Raw genomic sequence first — 20,397 nt, forward strand, 5'->3', positions numbered from 1 at the left:
GCAGATTTAAATGCTCAGAGTGAATCTCAATCAATGGCAATTTTTTTTTTTTTGGTAACGGCTATAAAGAAAGCTTAACAAATAACATTTTCGTGTGTGTCCTTGGCTAATCAAAATACCACAGGGTATAGCTCTTCCTTGTAACGGCACACTGTTTTAAATGGTGTCTATTTTTATCCACACCACTCACTAGTCCAAAACCTCATACAGAGTACCTTTTGTACACCACCAAGAAAGCAATGTAGCACATTTGAAAAAGGATATATTTTTTTAGGAGGAGGATGGCTAAGGTTCTGCTTGATTGGCTGAGTTAATGTTCGGCCAATCCAGTGTGTCATCACCAATGTTCATATGACAAGAGCCAATCAGGAGGTTACTATCACAGGTGGCCTTAATTCAGCTGTGTAATTAAAGCTGATTGGGTGGCGCTATCTGTTTGACTGGCCAATGGTAGACGTTGTCAAAAAACTGAATTTTTGCCATTCGGTTTGATTCAGGATGCAGAAATCACCCACTACGGTTTGAACACACACATGTTGGAAGCGTTTAGAATTGGTGTTTAGTATTCTGTAAAACTGTCACTGTGAAGAAGCCAAATGGAACGTTGACAAAATAAGCCAATTTGAAATTATTTGCAACCGACTGGAATTTCTTACGTTCTGGCGAAATCTGAACCCGCTGCCACAAAGAGACGATCACATGTGCACTTTGGAAGTTGTATCATTTACTGTAAATGACTGTTTCTAAATCACTGGAGTGCTTATTCAAATTGGCGTTAGTGTAAATTTGCTGCTCCACAGTTCTTCTTTTGTTTGGGCTGTTAACACTAATATGCTCAATATACAGAATAAGTCTAATGAACCTATCATAAAGATGCTCTTTTTTCTTGTTCGTTTGATGTTATAGATCTAGATGTAAACCTATCAGTGACTAATCATTTGTGGTGATGAAAGAACAGTAAAAAGAAGAGATTTTAAAATTGCTAAAAAATCTCAGTGTCATCCCAGCTAAAGGAATGTTCTCAGAACTTTGTCTAACATTGTGGCAAGGTTCTCTCAAAGCTATGAACAAACATTTATCTAGTAACATTAATAGAATGTTCATTCAAAGTTATTCTGGTCTTCAAAACGTTAGCACAAAAACATTATTCATACATTGTTTATGGAATGTTTTCTCAGAAACATTTTAGTTGGATGTTCATCTACATTTTTAAAATGTTACTAGAGAACATTCAAAAGTAACGTTCCCATAATGATACAATGAAATGTTTCCTTAACATTTTTAAAACATTTAAAAAACTGGACATTTTGGAATGTTAAGGGAACATTTAGAAATAACATTTCCATAACTTAATATAAACATTAGCTATGTAAATGTCCTTGGAACATATTTTTGTTAACTGAGAAAAAAAAAAGAAAAAAAAAAGAACTCTACAGCGCAAAACAGACACCATGACCAGTGTTATTCAATTACACAACAATTGACTCTTATCAACCAGTTCTTTTTAGTGGATCAACAACATACAGCACAACCAGTATAGTCTGATTCACAAACAAATGACTCAATTAAATTAAACAACTGTAAGAGAGTTTAGTCTTCAGTCGCTTATTCAAAACAATAAGGCTTAGCTTGATGATGCCATGAATGAGCGTGGAATCATGGGTGCTGTTGTCCTCACTTCTACAGCCATTGGAAAGCAATCCAACGGGACTCAGGCAAAAATCATGTTCATGGTTGAAGTTTTATTAACGTTACTATGGTATGCAGCAGGGTGGAGAGAATGCTAATGAGAGACACCTGCGTGACACACCGGTCTCGGAAGGATATATGAAGTGAATGACGACAGTGAAGGGTGAGAGAGGACCTGGCCTGGGACATAAATGCTGCAGTCGGCCACGGGTGCTTCTTTCATTTTGTTGTTTATGTTTATTTTACAGTTAAAGTCACGTTTAACATTTGCCTGTTCCCACCTCCTTATTCCCTGAACTTTGTTACAGTTACCTTTGATTACTTCAATTCAGATTATTTTATTTCATTTTAATGAAACAGCCACAAGTGCTGATTTACAACTCATACACATCACTTTATTTGACGAATTAAAATTGTGGGGTAATGCAGCGCTGTTTTACTTGGTCAAAACAATCATACTAAAAACACATTTGAGTGTGTTGAAAGTTATGGTTATAACATTACTCTGTACGTTAGCTCGTTGAGACACTTATCGCACACTGCTAGATCGATATTAGAATAACTTAATAAAAGCTAGATGACTTGTGTTGCTAAATGACATGCAATTAATTTTAAAATAATCTATGGTAGAGAAAATGCTTTATTACAACTAAAGCTCTTATTATGCAACGTTAGCCAAAATAGCATTGTCTCTGAGGCATGGTACAAACATGTTACTCGTGGTAAATCAAGAAAACAAGATTCAAGACTAAGACTAATCGTGCTAAACTATATAACAATTATGTTTTCTGTCAGTAAAGGTATCTAAACAGTTGCTCACCTGTCTAATAAAATGCATGTAAGCAATAAGGTGCGAAAGGCTGTGCTGTATCGTGAATAAGTCCGCTCGTGTCGTGCCTAACAACGCCCTTCAGCCGTGACTTATTCACGATACAGCACCAGCCTCGAGTACCTTATTGCTTTTATAAAACGGTTACCACACAATACAAATATTAAAGCCAAAAATATGTATCAATGCAACTTTCATGAAGTACACTTTCACTAAAGCCTTCCTTCCACTGGAAAAAATAGTCCCTGACTGTGAACAGCAACAGAAGTTACATTATTACGCCATTAGATGGCAGCAAAGACTGTCTTAATGAGTGAGTCAGTCAGTAGCGAAGACTTTTATATCGAAAAGACTGAATTGTTGTGAACACGGAACAAGACGCAACTGACAAATGCTTTGACTAGCGCTGTCAGTCATGGGAAAACCCCTTAACTGTTAAAAGGACAAGATAATACATCGGACATTTAAACTGATTTTTTTATTATAAACATAGGACTGACCTGAAGGAAAATACTAAATCTGAATGCAGGTAATAAACTCACTCACTCAATCTTTTTCTCACAATACTCTTCTACATAATACAGTAATTAAGCTTCAATGAACAATATCAATTGAGAACATACAGTTTACTTTGCTAAGAGTGGTTGCTAAGGGTGTTGTGTAGTGATACACAGAACCATTGGATAAAGCGGACATAGTTGTGTTTTATCGTGAATAAAACACAGATATTGACCAATCAGAATCAAGGACAGGAACTAACTGTTTTATAAAATATATTTAAGCGTCTTTGGTGTTTACATTTTTTCTACTGAAGTAAAACTGGAACTCGAGGGTAATGCAGATATGACAGGCGACACAATGACACGGGCCGTTATACTGGTTAAAATTGCAGATTTCTCTGGATTTAAACATTGTTGGAAACATTTGGGATAATGCAAGTACACAAGTCAACAAAATATTTAAAATTTTTCTATATGACACATACTGTTAAATGTAGACATTATACTTTTTACCACATTTTTGTTTGTTTAGTAATGTTGTTTAAAATATAGTTTAGGATTGCATATATGGCATCTCTATAAAGACTGTGAAAAGTCAATGTAAACATGCCTTTTTAAAAAATTTACAATTCCCATTCCTATGCATAGTTTCTTGGCCCTGTACAAAATATTTTTGGCCAATAAATTTGCTTGATTTACCCGGCATTGGCTGATGTGTCAAGAAGTTTTGGACCCTGCAGACACTTACTGTCTGAAAGTTCTGCAACTCTGCCAGAGTCTTTTTATCCACGATGACAGGACCTTTGAGTTTGCAGTGAAAGGCTTCCTCAATTCTCCTGTAGGAGGTCATACCCTCAAGAGTAATCAGAGCCGTGGGCAGCTGACTGGGTTCGTTGGGCCTGTCCACTGCTGCTCGCCTCTCTGTGGCCTCTGTTCAAGCAGATCACAAGTAGACGCATCACTGTATGCAGTTAGACACCTCATCACTGTGTCTCTCAAAATGTCCAGCTAATCCTTATGATGCCCCTTCGATTATGAACATGAAACATGATGAACATTTTGTGGAAATGTCCATCATAAAACCTTTGCTGGGATTTACATGTGTTGTGTATTGCGAGTCCTCACCTTTGATCATTTCTTTGAACTCTCGCAGCAGGACCTCTTGAGTGACCTCTGCCCCAGGGGATCCTGGGGGTCCCTGAGGCCCCGGAGGACCAGGAGGGCCCGGGGGACCAGGCTGATAGTCAAAGAAATATAATTGTTGTATCATTTTAAAGGTGCCCTAGATTAAAAATTGAATTTACATCGGCATAGTTGAATAACAAGAGTTCAGTACATGGAAATGACATACAGTGAGTCTCAAACTCCATTGTTTCCTCCTCCTTATATAAATCTCATTTGTTTAAAAGACCTCCAAAGAACAGGCGAATCTCAACATAACACCGAGTGTTACGTAACAGTCGGGGTGTACGCCCCCAATATTTGCATATGCCAGCCCATGTTTCCAACATTATGAAAGGCATTAGACAAGGGCAGCCAGTAACGTCTGGATGTGCACAGCTGAATCATCAGACTAGGTAAGCAAGCAAGGACAATAGCAAAAAATGGCAGATGGAGCAATAATAATTGACATGATCCATGATTACATGATATTTTTAGTGATATTTGTAAATTGTCTTTCTAAATGTTTCGTTAGCATGTTGCTAATGTACTGTTAAATGTGGTTAAAGTTACCATCATTTATTACTGTATTCACGGAGACAAGACTGTCGTTATTTTCATTATTAAACACTTGCAGTCTGTATAATTCATAAACACAACTTCATTCTTTATAAATCTCTCCAACTGTGTAGCATTAGCCATTAGCCACGGAGCACAGCCTCAGATTCATTCAGAATCAAATGTAAACAGCCAAATAAATACTATACTCACATAATCTGATGTATGCATGCAGTATGCATGACGAACACTTTGTAAAGATCCATTTTGAGGGTGTTATTAGCTGTGTAAACTTTGTTTATGCACTGTTAAAGGCAAGTGCACATTAAAAGTTAATTCTCACTTATATCTAAAAAAGATTTCTGCACTGAATGACTTTCGGCTCTATTAATGATTTTTAATTTACACTCACTAATGCATATAGTATACATCTGATCTAGGCTACATGTAATTGAGAGCATTCTGAAAGACTGCTTATGTGTGTGTTATCAACATTGTCAATTTATTATAAGCAACACAAGACTTTAACAGCCAATGACATTTACAGCTGGAGAGATTGGACTGATTTTCTACTGTTTAGTGTCAATCACCATCTAACTCAGCCAGTTAAGATCTACATTTAGCCTGATATTTTATATGAATATGGTCCCTGGAGCATAGGTTTTATCAGCTGGCAATTTTCAATGCACATTTAAGAGTGCAAGTAGCAACTATTATTAATGGAAAGATGAGGCTTATCAGTATGTCACAATATCACCCTGTTTGGATTATGTTTTCTGTTTTGCACCATTTCCTGCCAGTCTGTCATCATCGTTAAGCATTTCGATTCACAAGCTTTTAATTCGATTTGATATCAGTTATTTTGGATATACTGTATATCAGGTACAGTACATGGCAAATTTTCTCAAGAAAAAAAAAATCTCAACTAATGCAGTAAAATATACATGGAATCAGTTGGTACTACATTAATATTGAAGGTTAAAATGAACTTATTTGCACAAACTTAAATTACACTTAAGGACATTTTTATAATAATAAAGTTATATTAGGCCTACTAACTTTAAAATTATTTCTACTCTTGAAATATAAACATTTAAATGGTGGCTGTCAATTTGAATCTGACGGATTTATTCAAACATGCATTTCCATTATACAGGCTATTGAAGAACATTAAAAAATTATGATTAATATGTAATATGGTGCATATACTTAGCCAAATGCTCCTCTCTAGAGTTAATTTTTCTAGCTGACTAATGAATTTATGGTCACTGAATATGTTTACAAGCTGTTTTATTAATACGGATTTCGTTAAGTTGTACTGTATTGTTTAACATACCTTCAGATGTTCATTCATGTTTATTTTGCGCTGTAACTGGTATTAAAACGGAGGAGCGGATCAGTTCACGTGCGCTTCATGCTGCCGCTTCTCTTGAGCAGAGACGCAACAGCGATTTGTCACCCCACATTAAAGAGTGCCAAAACAGTATTTATGTTTTATTATTATTATTATTATTATTTCATAATAAAATGGGCAGAATTTGAAATATGACACTTTGTTTCATGTCAGAAGCAACAAAGCACAAAGCTTATTGCGATTTATTGGATGGCTACGTATCCTCAAGCTTTTTTAAAAGGGTATACAGAAATCCTTGACCTTTCCTCAGTATATGTCGTATAACTGCGTATCCCTTAGACTACACCACTGAGTAGTCCCAAACGAATGAGCCAGTTCTTTTTAGTGAATCAAAAGCTGTTGTCTGATTCCTGAAAATAATGGCTCAGGTAGGTTTGATCAATAGCTCAAAACAACAAGTTACAAGTCTTATTAATTGGCACTCACAAAATATATGCAATGTCTTATACAGTAAGTCATGTTGGTAAGAAGGGTTGGCACATAAATGTACTAAAGTACAAAAAAGCATGCACATCCCCTAAAAACGTCACTGTAAGTGCTTGGGCAAAAATGTTCAAGAAAAATGTCGGCACACTACGACTGCAAACAAAACTTTACTTAACTTGCTAAGACATTCACATTCCACACGTTTTTTTATTGATTTACAAGAATTGTATGGTACAGTCTGGATGAATGAAAATTCCTCTCCTTTCCACAGTTTCAGCTTTGTCTCATGCGTTACTGTCGATTATGTCTTTGACATTTGATAATATGTAATTGTAAAGACTTCCTCACCAGTGGTCGTTTTCGCTTTCGACATTTTCCGGGAAAGTTGCCCACAGGTCTCTTCACAAAATCCATCCATGATCCAAGAGGGTCCACTCTCTGGTTCTCACTGACCTGCAGAATAAGAAAGAATAAGAAGAAAAATTGAATTATGTGGATTATGATGCACAAATGAAAAATTCTCATAATATTAGGTTTGGTTAGTGTACACGTCAGAGCCTGTGCATAAAAAAGGTATGCTACTACCAGTTTCATATTTGATGAGTCATTGGGAGAAGTACTGTGATTTATCAGATATTTATGCCAGAGATCATTCTCCAGTTGCCATTGAGTGCAGAGCATCTTAGCTACATAACAAAATCCAATGAGTCATAATTTCTGCTTACAAATCCTCACAGGAAAATTGTGCTGAAAGATGCTATTAAATGGTGCCAGACATCAAGGCAGGTTGCACCAGTGCAGTAAAGGAATAGGTCTTTTGTGTGGCATGCAGCACTACCTCATGCCAAACACACTCACTCAGTTTCTCTTGAGGACTTTACCCTTTGCTTAATTACTCCTTCTCAGTAGTTCTCCAGGTGCTACGTCAATTTTGCCCAGTAGGGTCTGTGAAAAATAAACAGCCTTTCTAAATTGATCTCTCTCAACAAGTTTCCATGAGCACAACATTACTGTTCAGCTAAAAATGAGAGGCCAGAGGCGTGTTGCATTATACTGTGGGTTCCTTTTTGCAAATGTTTAAAAACACATACAGTGGCTTTCAGTGGAAACATTGCTGGCTTCTTCTTTTCAGTAAGCTCTCAGTGCTTGAAGTTCATTTCTCTAGCTCAATCTCAAAGAGAGGTTATCAAATATGCAATCTCTAATATAACTTATTCTATTTGGCAACAGTTTGAACCCTCTAAATCCCACACTGGAATAACTTCAGCAATCATCAGCCAAGCCAATGACATCTCCCCTTTTTCCCCTTTTGAAAGACTCTACAATTTGAGCTACTTTCTCAATAGTAACATTCAGAATATATTATAAAATGGACTAAGATGGCTCTCTAGAAAGAACCCACTGCTTGAATGGGTGTGATGTAAAAGAGTAATTTTACATCATACACCTGAAGTAGCAAGGAAGTAATATTTTGAAGAATGTTTTCAACAAAAAAACTGAAACTAAATAGATTTTACTAAATAGTACTTTTACTCTGCTAAATTTATAAGGTGAAAATCCTACAATGATCTTTAAACTTTAATTTAAACCATCAAAGGAAGTCCATATTTAACTGGTCATTATGACATAAATAATCAATCAATTATTATTATTATTATTATAAAAAAAATATTAATATTAAATTATAATATAATATAATATAATATGTAAGCAATAAGGTACGAGAGGCTGTGCTGTATCATGAATATCTTCGCTTCACATCATGCTTAACAACACCCTTCAGCTGTGACTAATTCACGATACAGCACCAGCCTCGAGTATCTTATTGCTTTTATAAAACGGTTACCACACAATACAAATATTAAAGCCAAAAAAATATATGTATCAATGCAACTTTCATGAAGTAAAAATCACTAAAAGCCTTCCTTCCACCGGAAAAAATAGTCCCTGACCATGAACAGCAACAGAAGTTACATTATTATGCCATTAGATGGCGGCAAAGACTGTCTTTATAAGTGTGTCAGTCAGTAGCGAAGACTTTTACATTGAAAAGACTGAATTGTTGTGAACACAGAACAAGATGCAACTGACAAATGCTTTGACTAGCGCTGTCAGTCATGGGAAAACCCCTTAACTGTTAAAAGGACAAGATAATACATCGGACATTTAAACAGATTTTTTATTATGAACATAGGATTGACCTGAAAAAAAATGCTAAATCTGAATGCAGGTAATAAACTCGCTTACTCAATCTCTTTCTCACAATACTCTTCTATATAATACAGTAAGCTTCAATGAACAATATCAATTGAGAACATACAGTTTACGTTGCTAAGGGTGTTGTGTAATGATTCACAGAACCGTTGGGTGAAGCGGTCATAGCCGTGTTTTTTCATTAAATCAGAATCAAGGACAGGAACTAACCGTTTTATAAAATATAATATATACTTAAATAGTTTTACTGAGCTAACAAGTAGGGCTGGGAGTCGATTCCAAAAAGAATTATTCCTCAATTCCAAGGCAAAGGTTGGTATCGATTCCATCAAGGGGAATCGACTCCTCTTTAAGAGTTTTTTTTTTCTATTTAACAGAGCTAATCATTAATTTGACTCTTGCTTGCTAATAATGATCGGAAGTCCGATGCATTTCCGCTAACAGGTTCTTCGGACGGTTCAGCAGTTCTTTTACGCCATCGTATTTCTAATACTGCTTATGGTATATCATGCTGAAAAGCCTCATGTGAATGTGTATTGCTGATTATAACCTTTCAAGTTAATGGTGTTTGTTGTCACTGTTTCATTCTGTGATCCTGCATGTAGAATAGCATACGACTGACAAATATTGATATCTTGGACAAGTTTCCTACATTGAAGTGCACCCTATGCATATAATACAGACATCTCTCTCTCTCTCTCTCTTTTTAGTTATGAGAAAGAGCCATATTCATCCACAGTCATGCAGAGCCGAAGTACAACCAAAACAATGTTCTTCTGCAAAATGCACGCAGTTTTGTTTTTTAAAAGTTACATAGTGTACCTTTAAGTGTAACATCTGATGTATCCTAAAGACCTTCAAGAAAGTCAATACACTAAACAAATGTGCTTGCACTGCACTGTTTGTTCATGAAATTTTATCTATCAATTTCTAAAGCTAAGAAAAAAAGTTTACTTTTTACTTTGAAATGTGAAAACTTTTGCTCAAGTATGTTTTTGTCTACATACTTTGACTTTCAATTGAATAACATTTTGATACAGTATACCATAATTTAACGTACACTTCACCAGAATACCAAACTAAATATTAAACAACTATATAAATATGAAATATAGATATTTATATACACATAATTGGTACTTTATGACCAACTAACAATACTGAAGAGCTGACAATGTTTTCGCTTAGATGAAACATGAGGCTTTATAAATCCCAGTAACCACAAATATGAATTGAATCTCTTTGAGCCCTTCCCTAAACTTCAAATGACTGTGGTCGAGATAGAGACAAGTTGTAGAGGTGAGCTGTCTGAAATGGAATTTGTTTAGGTTTGGCACCAAGACCTGGATCACTTATCTGTTAAACTAACATGCTGCATCTCTTCACAGAAATACATGCCTCACGTTAAGCTGTAACAAAGTAACCCCTTGTTTTTCTTATACATACTGGAATGAGAGGAGCTCATATTTTTGCTTGGGTGTAATTTTTTTTTCCTCTCCTTCTTTTCTTGTGACAGGAGACAAAATAAACAACTTAACCAGCACACAAGCCTCTCACACGTTGGATGTCTGAGTGTTATTGTTGTGAATTAGGAGCCTGAAGACAGACAGATTTGTACAGATATTGTTAAGGCAGTTCCTCAGATCTTCCCCAAACAAAGGGAGAAGACGTGATTTGTTTCTTTTCCATTGTCTTTTATGGAATGCTTTATGAATACAGACTGTATCATCACTGTATGTCATCGCAGCACAGAGCTGGCTAGCCGTGCCAAAAAATGATCCGCAGCATTCTAATGTTAACAAAAAGAATAAACGCTCAGGTCATGAAGTCCCCTAAATACTGTTGATTCAACACGGTTCTATTAAGAATCAATATCGACTTTGGCGGGTCCACTGAGTCGTTTAATTTCCTGTGCCAAGTAGCACAGGATAAGCCACAGATGATAGCACAGAAGCTAACTTAAAGCTTGAAGGAAATCCACTGCCTCACCAAGAGAGTTACAACCAGTTTCCACAAGATTTGCAAGGTGGACGAGTCAACACCTTCACCTTCACTTTAAAATATACGAGGAACTTCCATTAACACTTGAAATGATCAGAGTCGGATCAGATGGTGCATGGGGAGGATCCATAATTCTGTCAAGACAAGGATTAACTTGCCTGAATTTGCTGCTTGGAAATGTCAAAGAAGTTTGTGGAGACACATCTATATTTTCTAATCTAATTTTATCATGTTCCCTCATGTTCTCCACTCCAAAAAGTATAAACCATTCTCTGACTGTCAGAAAACAATGATTCTGTCACTGTAGACATACAAGACCAGCACTGCTAAAGGTCTCTGAAACATTTTTTTGGAACCAAGGAAACATTTTCACAGAGACTTTAGGCTGATATGGAATGTGCAGTGGTTTGCTTAGTGCGATAACTTTCCAATATTTCAGGGCACTGTGTACACAGTTGAATCGGTTGACAGCGATAACATGGCTTGTATGAAAAGGCCTATATGCTGAAGTATTTCAGATCATGACAGATCATGGCAAGCTGTTATTATCTCAGCATACCACTGTAGTGGATTTTTCTCTGATGAGTTTGTTTTGGGGCTGTTAAAACAGCAGAGCTTTGTGGAGCAAAGCTGCCAAATGCTCCATTAGAGACTGAGAAAAAAAAAAGTCAATCAAAGAGTTTCGATGAGAGTCTGAGAAAATAATGTCTTATGAGACTTTATAAAAACCCCACAAAGCAAACACAAAGTTCCTTATTTTCGTATAAATAGAAGAACAGTATATCAAATATTTTTGTTAAAAAGTCCACCCCAAAATAAAAAATGTGTCATTTACTTACCGTCATGTCATTCCAAGCTTTCCTTTCTTCTGTGGAAAACAAAATCATTAATTTTGAAGGATGTTTCTGCTTTTGTCCATACCATGGAATTGAATGGGGTCCAAAACAACATTGTTTTTTATTTTATTTCATTGCATGAAAAGATAATAAATAGATAAATTTTTCTTTTGTGTTCTGCACAAAAAGAAAGTTCTAGAATGACATGTGGGTGAGTAAATTATAACAATTTTTTCATTTTTGGAAGAACTATACCTTTAAGGTGAAAATCAGTATTCACTAACCAAGCACAAACTTTTAAGTGTCTTACAGGTATCTGCTAACTCTTCTACAAGTGCAAGCAGGAACCTGTAATTATAAAGTAATTTCTTTATGTAGCGTGTCAAACTTCTGTTTAATTGCAAATGGTTGCTTGCCAATCTGCAATTTCAATTTTTTTGGTTTACCAGAACAAAGCGCCTGGGCAATTCAATTCAATCTGTAGTGCACTTATTTGCGTATTAGACTTGTTTCTGATGACTGATGAAAAAGCATTGCAGTAATTAGTTTCAATCCTTAATTTAATAGTCTTTAAATATTATTTAGGCAATAATGGAATTTCAAAGTTCCATCAGCTACCAAACAGACTTATTTTTAGATTTAAACTGTTTTGAAAGAATTCGCTTGATTAACAATGCAACATTTCTCCACAAGTCTTAGTGCTCACTATTTATTTAACATTCAGAGAAAAAAAAAATAAGAAAATTGGTTTATTTTCAGAGAGAAACGTCAGAGACTGTTTTTATGGCAGCGCGCCACAGCAAACATAAACACGGCCATAAAAATCTGCCTTGAGGCCACAATCAACAATTATGCAGCAGTGTTTGATTGTGAAAAACCTTATAACCTCATCTAGGCTGTATATCCATTTCATTGCACAGTTTGAAGGTATGAAAAGACATAAAATGTTTTTACTTGACATGAAATCTGTGACAAGCATACAGTCCAGACATTAAAAACTGGGTCTGTTCTAATACATGCTATGAGGTTTAGTGACATTTTATGAAGAAAAAAAAATGTTCCTGTTTGTTGATCTTTGTACCTCAGGTCCAGATTTTACCAGACATTACAGTCAACACCATTGCTGAGTATTTTCTATTTAAAACTGCAGTAAAAATCGCTGGTGTAAGTCAGAGCCATAGAGAGAGAGAGTTGCGACAACGGAAGTTCAAAACGCTTGATCGTCACGTGATTCGTGTAGTCTTCAGATAGTTCCAGGAAGTGCTTCGGCGGCAATTCAAAAAGATAGGGTTAGAGAGACAGAACCGTGATTTTTGGTAATTTGTAGTCAATAAATGCATCGGTTTACAATATTTATGTAATACACCGACATGTAGCATGTGTTTGTAGTTACAGCAATGTTGTTTTTAAAAGATAAAAACCTGCTAATATTTGAGGATTAGTGTTTTCAACCAGCGTTGCCTGCCTTGTTAACATATTTCTGGCTAACATTACCTTGTTTAAAGATCGCGTTGCAGTTGTTTTGAAGTATTTTTATGTTTTTAAACTTGTATGTTAGTTCAGGGCAATCAAGTCATGTTCACTATGGTTTTACAGGGACAGGAGACCTGCAGGTGACAGGTTGTCTTAAAAAACCCATTGCAAATAAGTGAAATGTAAAATTTAATTAAGTGAAATTTTATATATTTTTTTGCTGCTTTTAAGCATTGTTTTTTTTAATCTCACTTATAAACTTCCCTCTCCCCATCAATCCAAAAATAGACACATAATAGACAGACAACAGAATCACAATACATTCTCGAATATAAATTCTAAAATAAGGATTTTTTTTCTTTATTACCAGGTGAAAAAAATACTATAGTAATTTATAGTAAATACCATAGTGTTTTTGAACCATACTATAGTAAAGTACTTTAATTAATTTGTTGTGGTAATTCTATAGTTGCTGTGATAATAGAACAACTATAGTAATATAAACAAATTAAGTTACCCAATACTGTACTAAGTTTTCTACAACTTTAGGGTATATTATACTACAATAAAAAACTACAGTAAAACAGTACTGCAGTAAAAAACTAAAGTATACTACAGTATTTATTACAGTTTATCAGTTCACTATATTGCAGTATGCTGTAGCATTCATTAACAACGTGTTGTAAATACTATAATATAGTATACTACAATTTACTATAGTATGGTTCAAAAACACTATACTATTTACTATAGTATTTTTTCACCTGGGTTGTACATTTAATATGGAATAAGGATATTCTCATTTTACCACTTTCACCCACCACAAGCCCCAAAGTTATATTTAACCCCGTTTAGAATCCTTTTTCTCTAATTACACAACGAGGAATAAATTGTTTTAATCTATTATCTAATCTACTATCCCCTGGAACTATTTATTTAGTGAGCAATATCAGCTAGCATGCTTTAATACACAAGTTAATTTGATTCAGATGTACTGATACTATAAAATCTTATAATTTAAACGGCTTACCTTTTAAAAGTACATCACAAACGGTCTGTTCTGCTGTAACTCTACGGCGCGGCTGCTACTTCCGGGAACTATTGAGAGGCTCCACGAGCCGCCATTTGCTCGCAACTCTCTCTCTCTATGGCTCTGGTGTAAGTGATGTCGCAAACTACCCTGTAACCAATCACGACAACATGCCGGTGGGCTTTAGCATATCATTAACCATGACCGCTCTGAAGCAGGAGAGTCTCTAGAGAATATATCCCGATATATTTGTCTGTAGATATAAAAATAATCAGGTAGATTTGGCTATAGCAGGTGTATGATGTATATAACGATGTTATGATGAACTATATGCCTTTCTCCACTGACATTAAGGTGTTCAAAGCGTTTCTAAGGATACTGATTGTTAGAAGACAGCTGTCTGTCTCGCGAACGGAAACATGATTTAGCAACACATTATTAGCTGTTTGATAATGTAGTCAAGCAAAAGCCTAATCATATTAATTACCGTTATGTGTCTTGCGTTGTAAAAAGCGATACCATTGTGCAGCGTTTACCTCAGTAAGTTGACCGAGTGGATCTCTTGAGCTCGTAAGAGTGAGTGGAGGCGGGGCTAATTAGCATATTCATATATCCGCATATAATAAATGAGGCGGGAGTGTAGAGTTACATTCAAGCTATTTTAAGGCATGAAGAACTTCTTTTTTTTTTTTAATTTTCACAGGAAAAAAATTTAAATATGTCATTTTGGTGATCAAAGATGAGTACAGGGGGACTTTAACAAAACTCATATGCTCTGAAAGACAAACTATTGTCGACACTACAAAGACGCAACAGCTGTTCCCCTTAAAATAACACTTGTTGACACTGCAAAATAAATTTAGCATGCAATACAAACACATCTGAAATAGTTGGCAAAAACAGTATACAGGTGCTTTACAGTGAGAAACAGTACTGAGGGCTTTCCCAAAGTCATTGTTGTTTCTAGAAGGGTGTATCATCACTGTCTGTGCATTCATCCATGCATGGTTGGGTGATTTTACCCATCCCATGCCTATGGGGAAGGATCCCCTTTACCGTATTGAAAGACAGACAGATCTGCATGCATCCTCCATCTCACGCACCCATTATTTCCCAGTTCACCCACCATTTCTCGTATATACCCTCACTGACAAAAGACAGCCCTGAAGGACAACAAATATCACTGAGTTTGAATATTACTTCTCAGTAGTCACTCCTCATCATGAACACTCTATGTGTGTGAGAGAACAAAATGCAATGATGGTATGTTCCCAAACACAGCTTTATGGGTCGGTACACAGATTTATGGGTTTGATTATATGGACGCATTCACACCACACCTCAGATTCTTACCTGCAATTACAGTTTCTTTTGGTACCAAGTCATTACTGCTTTGGAACTCAGAACATAGTGATACGAAAGAGAAATGATTATTTGGCTGGATATCAAGCAGCAGAAAGCTTCAAAGGCCATCATTTAACAGGTAACAGACCCGGCACCACTGTATATTTCATTACCGAGGCCTCATTATTCTGTAATTCCTTCCCTGTGGACAAGGTCTGATAACTAATACACTCCAAATGGTCGACAGATAGAGTTTTTCTTTCGCATGTATGTTGAATATTTGTTTGGCAGTTACCATAAAGCTCCTTTCATCACATTCTTACGTGAGCAGTGAAACAGGCAGTTAACCGCTTTGTTATTACTCAGGGGGGAACGCTGGAAATGCGCCCATTATAGACCCACAGGTCATTAAACAGTGACATCAAAGACGTCTGATTCCAATTTACTCTCTATCTTCACTCGTACCAAGCACAACAACATGTATGTGTCAGAATATACTCGTAACTTTACAAAACTAACACGTTAGCGAAGTAATGAGGCTTTGTGTTGTTTAATAACTCTCGCTGTTCCATGCCATCGTAGCAGGGTAAACATTGTTTAGATATTTATATGTATATCAAGTGTGCATTCCTGGCTAGTGAAGACATGTGAAAGGAGAGAGAGCTACAAGACTTATTATGAGATCTACTGAGGAATTATCCTGCCCTCCTCTCGCCATAAAAAAGTCAAAGAGTTGAAGAGAGTCTGATTGCAGCCTCACACCTGCTTTGTGTGCAAATTATAATGTTGAGCTAGTTTGCGCTAGTGCTCATTTCCCTTATTATCTGTGGTAGGTCAAATGGACAGCTGAGAAATGCTTCAGATAAACACCTACTTCATTGTACCTTAAAGGGATAGTTCACCCAAAAATGAAAATTTGATGTTTATCTGCTTACCCCCAGCACATCCAAGATGTAGGTGACTTTGTTTCTTCAGTTGAACACAAATGATGATTTTTAACTCTAACCGTTGCCGTCTGTCAGTCAAATAATGCGAGTGAATGGGAACACAATAAATAAGAGTCGAAAAAACTTGCATAGACAAATCCAAATTAAACCCTGCGGCTCGTGACGACACATTGATGTCCTAAGACACAAAACGATCAGTTTGTGCGAAAAACCGAACAGTATTTATATAATTTTTTACCTCTAATACGCCGCTATGTCCAACTGCGTTCAGCATTCGCTTAGTGAGGTTTGATCGCGCTCTGACAGCGGAAGTGATGTCTAGCACTCATTGAAGTATAAGCGCGAGACATCACTGCTGTTGTAGGCGACATAGGCGAAAGTACTGAGCAAGTGTTTACAAAGCGAATGTGCAAAGACTAAGTCAAATGGCCTTTACAAAAAAAGGTAAAAAAACAATGCCGGACAAGGAGAAAATGAGATGGTGATTACATAACGTCCAACATGATTACGTAATGTGTGGCGCATCGCAGAGCTAGTGCAAAATGAGCAGTTGTGGTTAAAAAGTATATCTTTTTTTTTTTTTTTTTTTTTTTTAGAAAATGACCGATCATTTCGCTAGATAAGACCCTTATTCCTAGTCTGGGATCATGTAGAGCCCTTAGAAGCTGCATTGAAACTGCAATTTGGACCTTCAACCCATTGAACCCTGTTGAAGTCCATTATATGAAGAAAAATCATGGAATGTTTTCCTCAAAAACCTTCATTTCTTTTTGACTGAAGAAAGAAAGACATGAACATCTTGGATGACATGAGGGTGAGTAAATTATCAGGAAATTTAAATTCTGAAGTGAACTAATTCTTTAAATTAATTTTAAATATTAAACAACCTCTTATTTATTTGACTCACCATTTACTGTTCACTCTTTTGTAGGGCTGAGTATCAATTCTCAAATGGATCTGATTCAGATTCACAAGCTCGCAATTAGATTAATGTATAAATGTAAACGAGAAACAGTGCAGGAAACACAGGGAACGTTTTAATTTTTGAATATAAATTTAAAAAAAATTAACAACATGGGCCAAACAAAAGCAGTGATGTGAGTAATTCAACAGAATGCGATGATAAATGAAGATCGCAATAAATAAAAAAAATATATGTATATTTATATATTTCTACCCATGCAGACCTACTCTTTTGGACTTTTGGTGAGATTACCAGCAAGGCCTATGGCATGTATTGGTAGTAGTTGGACAATAAGCACATGGATCCAACAAATCCCGCCCATACCTCTATCTCTATGATCACCCTGCATTGGTCCCCAGCCCGACTGACGCTTTCTGGCAGTGACAAATCTGGCAAAACATTGGGTTTTAGAGTGATTATGTCATTACTCTCTGATTGTATGGGACAAGATGAAAAGAATGTAAGCAAGGGGAGGGAGAGTGACTAATCCTTCTCGAGGTGTCCTCTTTCAGGACCCTTTCTGTGAGGCTTTGTGAGGGACTTATGCGGCCTGCTGCCCCAGTTTTTTCAGGGGGCCGCACCGCCCCTATCGGATGTCCCAGACACAGCGGAGTCAGCCTGGCCTGTGAATGACAGAATCAATGGGCTGGGAAAGAGCTCTGCCAAGGGTCTTTAAATATCTCCCCACCTAACCTTCCCAGGAATTACATCATGGCAGCCTGCCTGTGCTGGGCCATGAAGGGAGGAAGAAGAAGGTGAGGAGGAGGAGGTAGCGAAGGAGACACGCTGAAGGTACAGCATTACAGGGGACTTCACTTCAAATAATTGTTTTATATAATGCACTTCAAATAATCAATTGAAATGGAAGTCTTTTGTAACATTATAAATGTCTTTACTGACACATGTCTTGAACAGTATACATACACACGCACATATATATACCTACATACAAATTTTTACTGTCTCTTTTTGGAAATTCCTAAATAAACAAACAGTAGTATGGAGATAAGATGCAACCAGACTGTCACAACATACTTCAGTGATGTGTAAAATCTCAATAAGACAATAACCCTTGTCAACAAGATCACCGAAGCACAGTAGTTATGGAGAGCGGTTGAGAGCGGTTGGCACAGGGGTAGCGTGGAGTTATTTGAGAATGCCAACTCTATGGGTGGGCTGAGACAGGAGCTGATTTTCCAATGGAAACCCTGATATCTAAACAATATAGGAGCAATAAACAAATACAGGGTTGGAATAGTAATACGTTGGCCTTGGCGGAGCCAGAAAATGTCAACGCACTTATGCACGATAATTCAGCTACAGACAGCACAATAAAATATTTTCCAAGGTTTATGCACATAGAAATGAACGATAATGAGTCCCTGTTTACCGTTATCATCATCCGTAACCTACTGACACCACAAGTCTCAAATAACAAACAAGCCCTCCCTGTTCTAGTGGCGGGCTCTGGTGGAGAACCCCTACCGAGAGGACTAATCGATGCTCTCATCAGACCTTCTGAATGTGCATTCTTCCCATAACTCAAGCCCCACTCATCCATTTCACACATTAGAGTCTGTTCTTAGACTCCTAAATGGCACACACCTGCAATAATGCTCCATTTATCACACTGAATCTCACTCTGTTGAGCTGTCAAGGACTCTAGCTCTCCAGAAACATACATGTTTGAGTCTGTGCCAAGCTAATCAGAAATGATTGTAGCATCTCTATCAAGGGCTTTGGATGAGCTTGCTGTAAGCTTGTTCAAATAGTTTGCAATGCAGTCAGAAACTTCTGCTCAGGCGCATATACAAAGTATGATGAGAGACAACTGTGACTGCCAAATGCATCGGCTTTGCTTTCTGATGAGTGTGCTGACATATTTAACAGAGCATTTAACACACATCATTCGGAGGTATTTTCTCTGCCTAGCTGTTACAGGGTGATTTTGACACACTGTGAGGAATGATTGGTTGCTAAAATGCATAACATTTTCACATTTGGCAGATGTTTTAATCCAAATCACTAAAAGTGCATTTAAGGTATATATTTTGTCACACTGTGCACTCCCTGGGACTCGTGTTGAGAAACAGGAAAACTTAGTGTGCATTAGCCTACCAACTATAAATAAATTATATATAATACGTAATTACATACACATTTCTGTTCAACAGATTGTGGTTGGTAAGATTTTCTCTTATGCTAACCATGGCTGCATTTATTTGATCAAAAAATACAGAAAAAAACAGCATTATTACAGTATTATAATAATAATAACAGTATTAGTATTATTATGTTTTCCATTTTAATATATTTTAAAATGCCATTTATTTCTGTGACGTCAAAGCTGGATTTTCAGCATCACCACTCCAGTCTTCAGTGTCACATGATCCTTCAGAAATCATTCTAATATGCTGAAGAAACATTCTTATTACAGTATTATCAAAAATGAGAAGAGTTGTATTGCTTAACACTTTTTAGAAAATGTGATTTTTTTTTTTCAAGATTTTTCAAGTTCAAAAGAACAGCTTATATATGAAACAGAAATATTTTGTAACATTTTAGATGTCTTTACTGCCTCCTTTGATCAATTTAATGCAAAAAAATTTTGAATGGTAGTGTATATACACATATGTTCACATTTTTACTGTCTCTTTTTGGAAATTCATATATAGATGCCAAAGTAAATGCCTTCCTTCTATAATTTTTCATGTGACTGTATGGCACCCAGTTAAGGTTAGGTTCTCAATAAAACAGAGCCCCAAGACATTTAAAACACTAGTAAGAGTGGCGTCAGCTGTCTGTGTGTTTTCACAGACTTCAAACTGACTCAATACTGCAGATGTTTGTTAGTAAAATGAAGACACATAGATAAAGCCAATTATTAGGGATATATATATATATATATATATCGAAAACAGAATAAATAGCCATATGACATACCATGGTAGGCTAGTTCCTAAGTACACAGTTGATATGTACCCTTAAGGTAATAACAACCACCTTTTAGG

General features: G+C 36.3%; 1 protein-coding gene across 8 annotated transcripts in view; it reads right to left on the reverse strand.

Moving 5' to 3' along the window:
- Positions 1-20,397, reverse strand: part of c1qtnf12 (C1q and TNF related 12) — a 36,486-nt gene that overhangs the window by 10,913 nt on the left and 5,176 nt on the right. For 7 of the 8 annotated variants that reach the window (XM_048177766.1, XM_048177768.1, XM_048177769.1 and 4 more), the window contains 3 exons: positions 6,926-7,030; positions 4,144-4,255; positions 3,767-3,948 (listed from right to left, as the gene is read on the reverse strand). In XM_048177766.1, the coding sequence (XP_048033723.1) occupies positions 3,767-3,948; positions 4,144-4,255; positions 6,926-7,030 (399 nt within the window). Of the gene's footprint in view, positions 1-3,766; positions 3,949-4,143; positions 4,256-6,925; positions 7,031-11,631; positions 11,661-14,131; positions 14,246-20,397 lie in introns of those variants that run through there. The other variant, XM_048177772.1, reaches the window with a different exon arrangement.

The sequence above is a fragment of the Megalobrama amblycephala genome, linkage group LG24 (assembly GCF_018812025.1).
Source record: "Megalobrama amblycephala isolate DHTTF-2021 linkage group LG24, ASM1881202v1, whole genome shotgun sequence".
Taxonomy (NCBI): Eukaryota; Metazoa; Chordata; class Actinopteri; order Cypriniformes; family Xenocyprididae; genus Megalobrama; species Megalobrama amblycephala.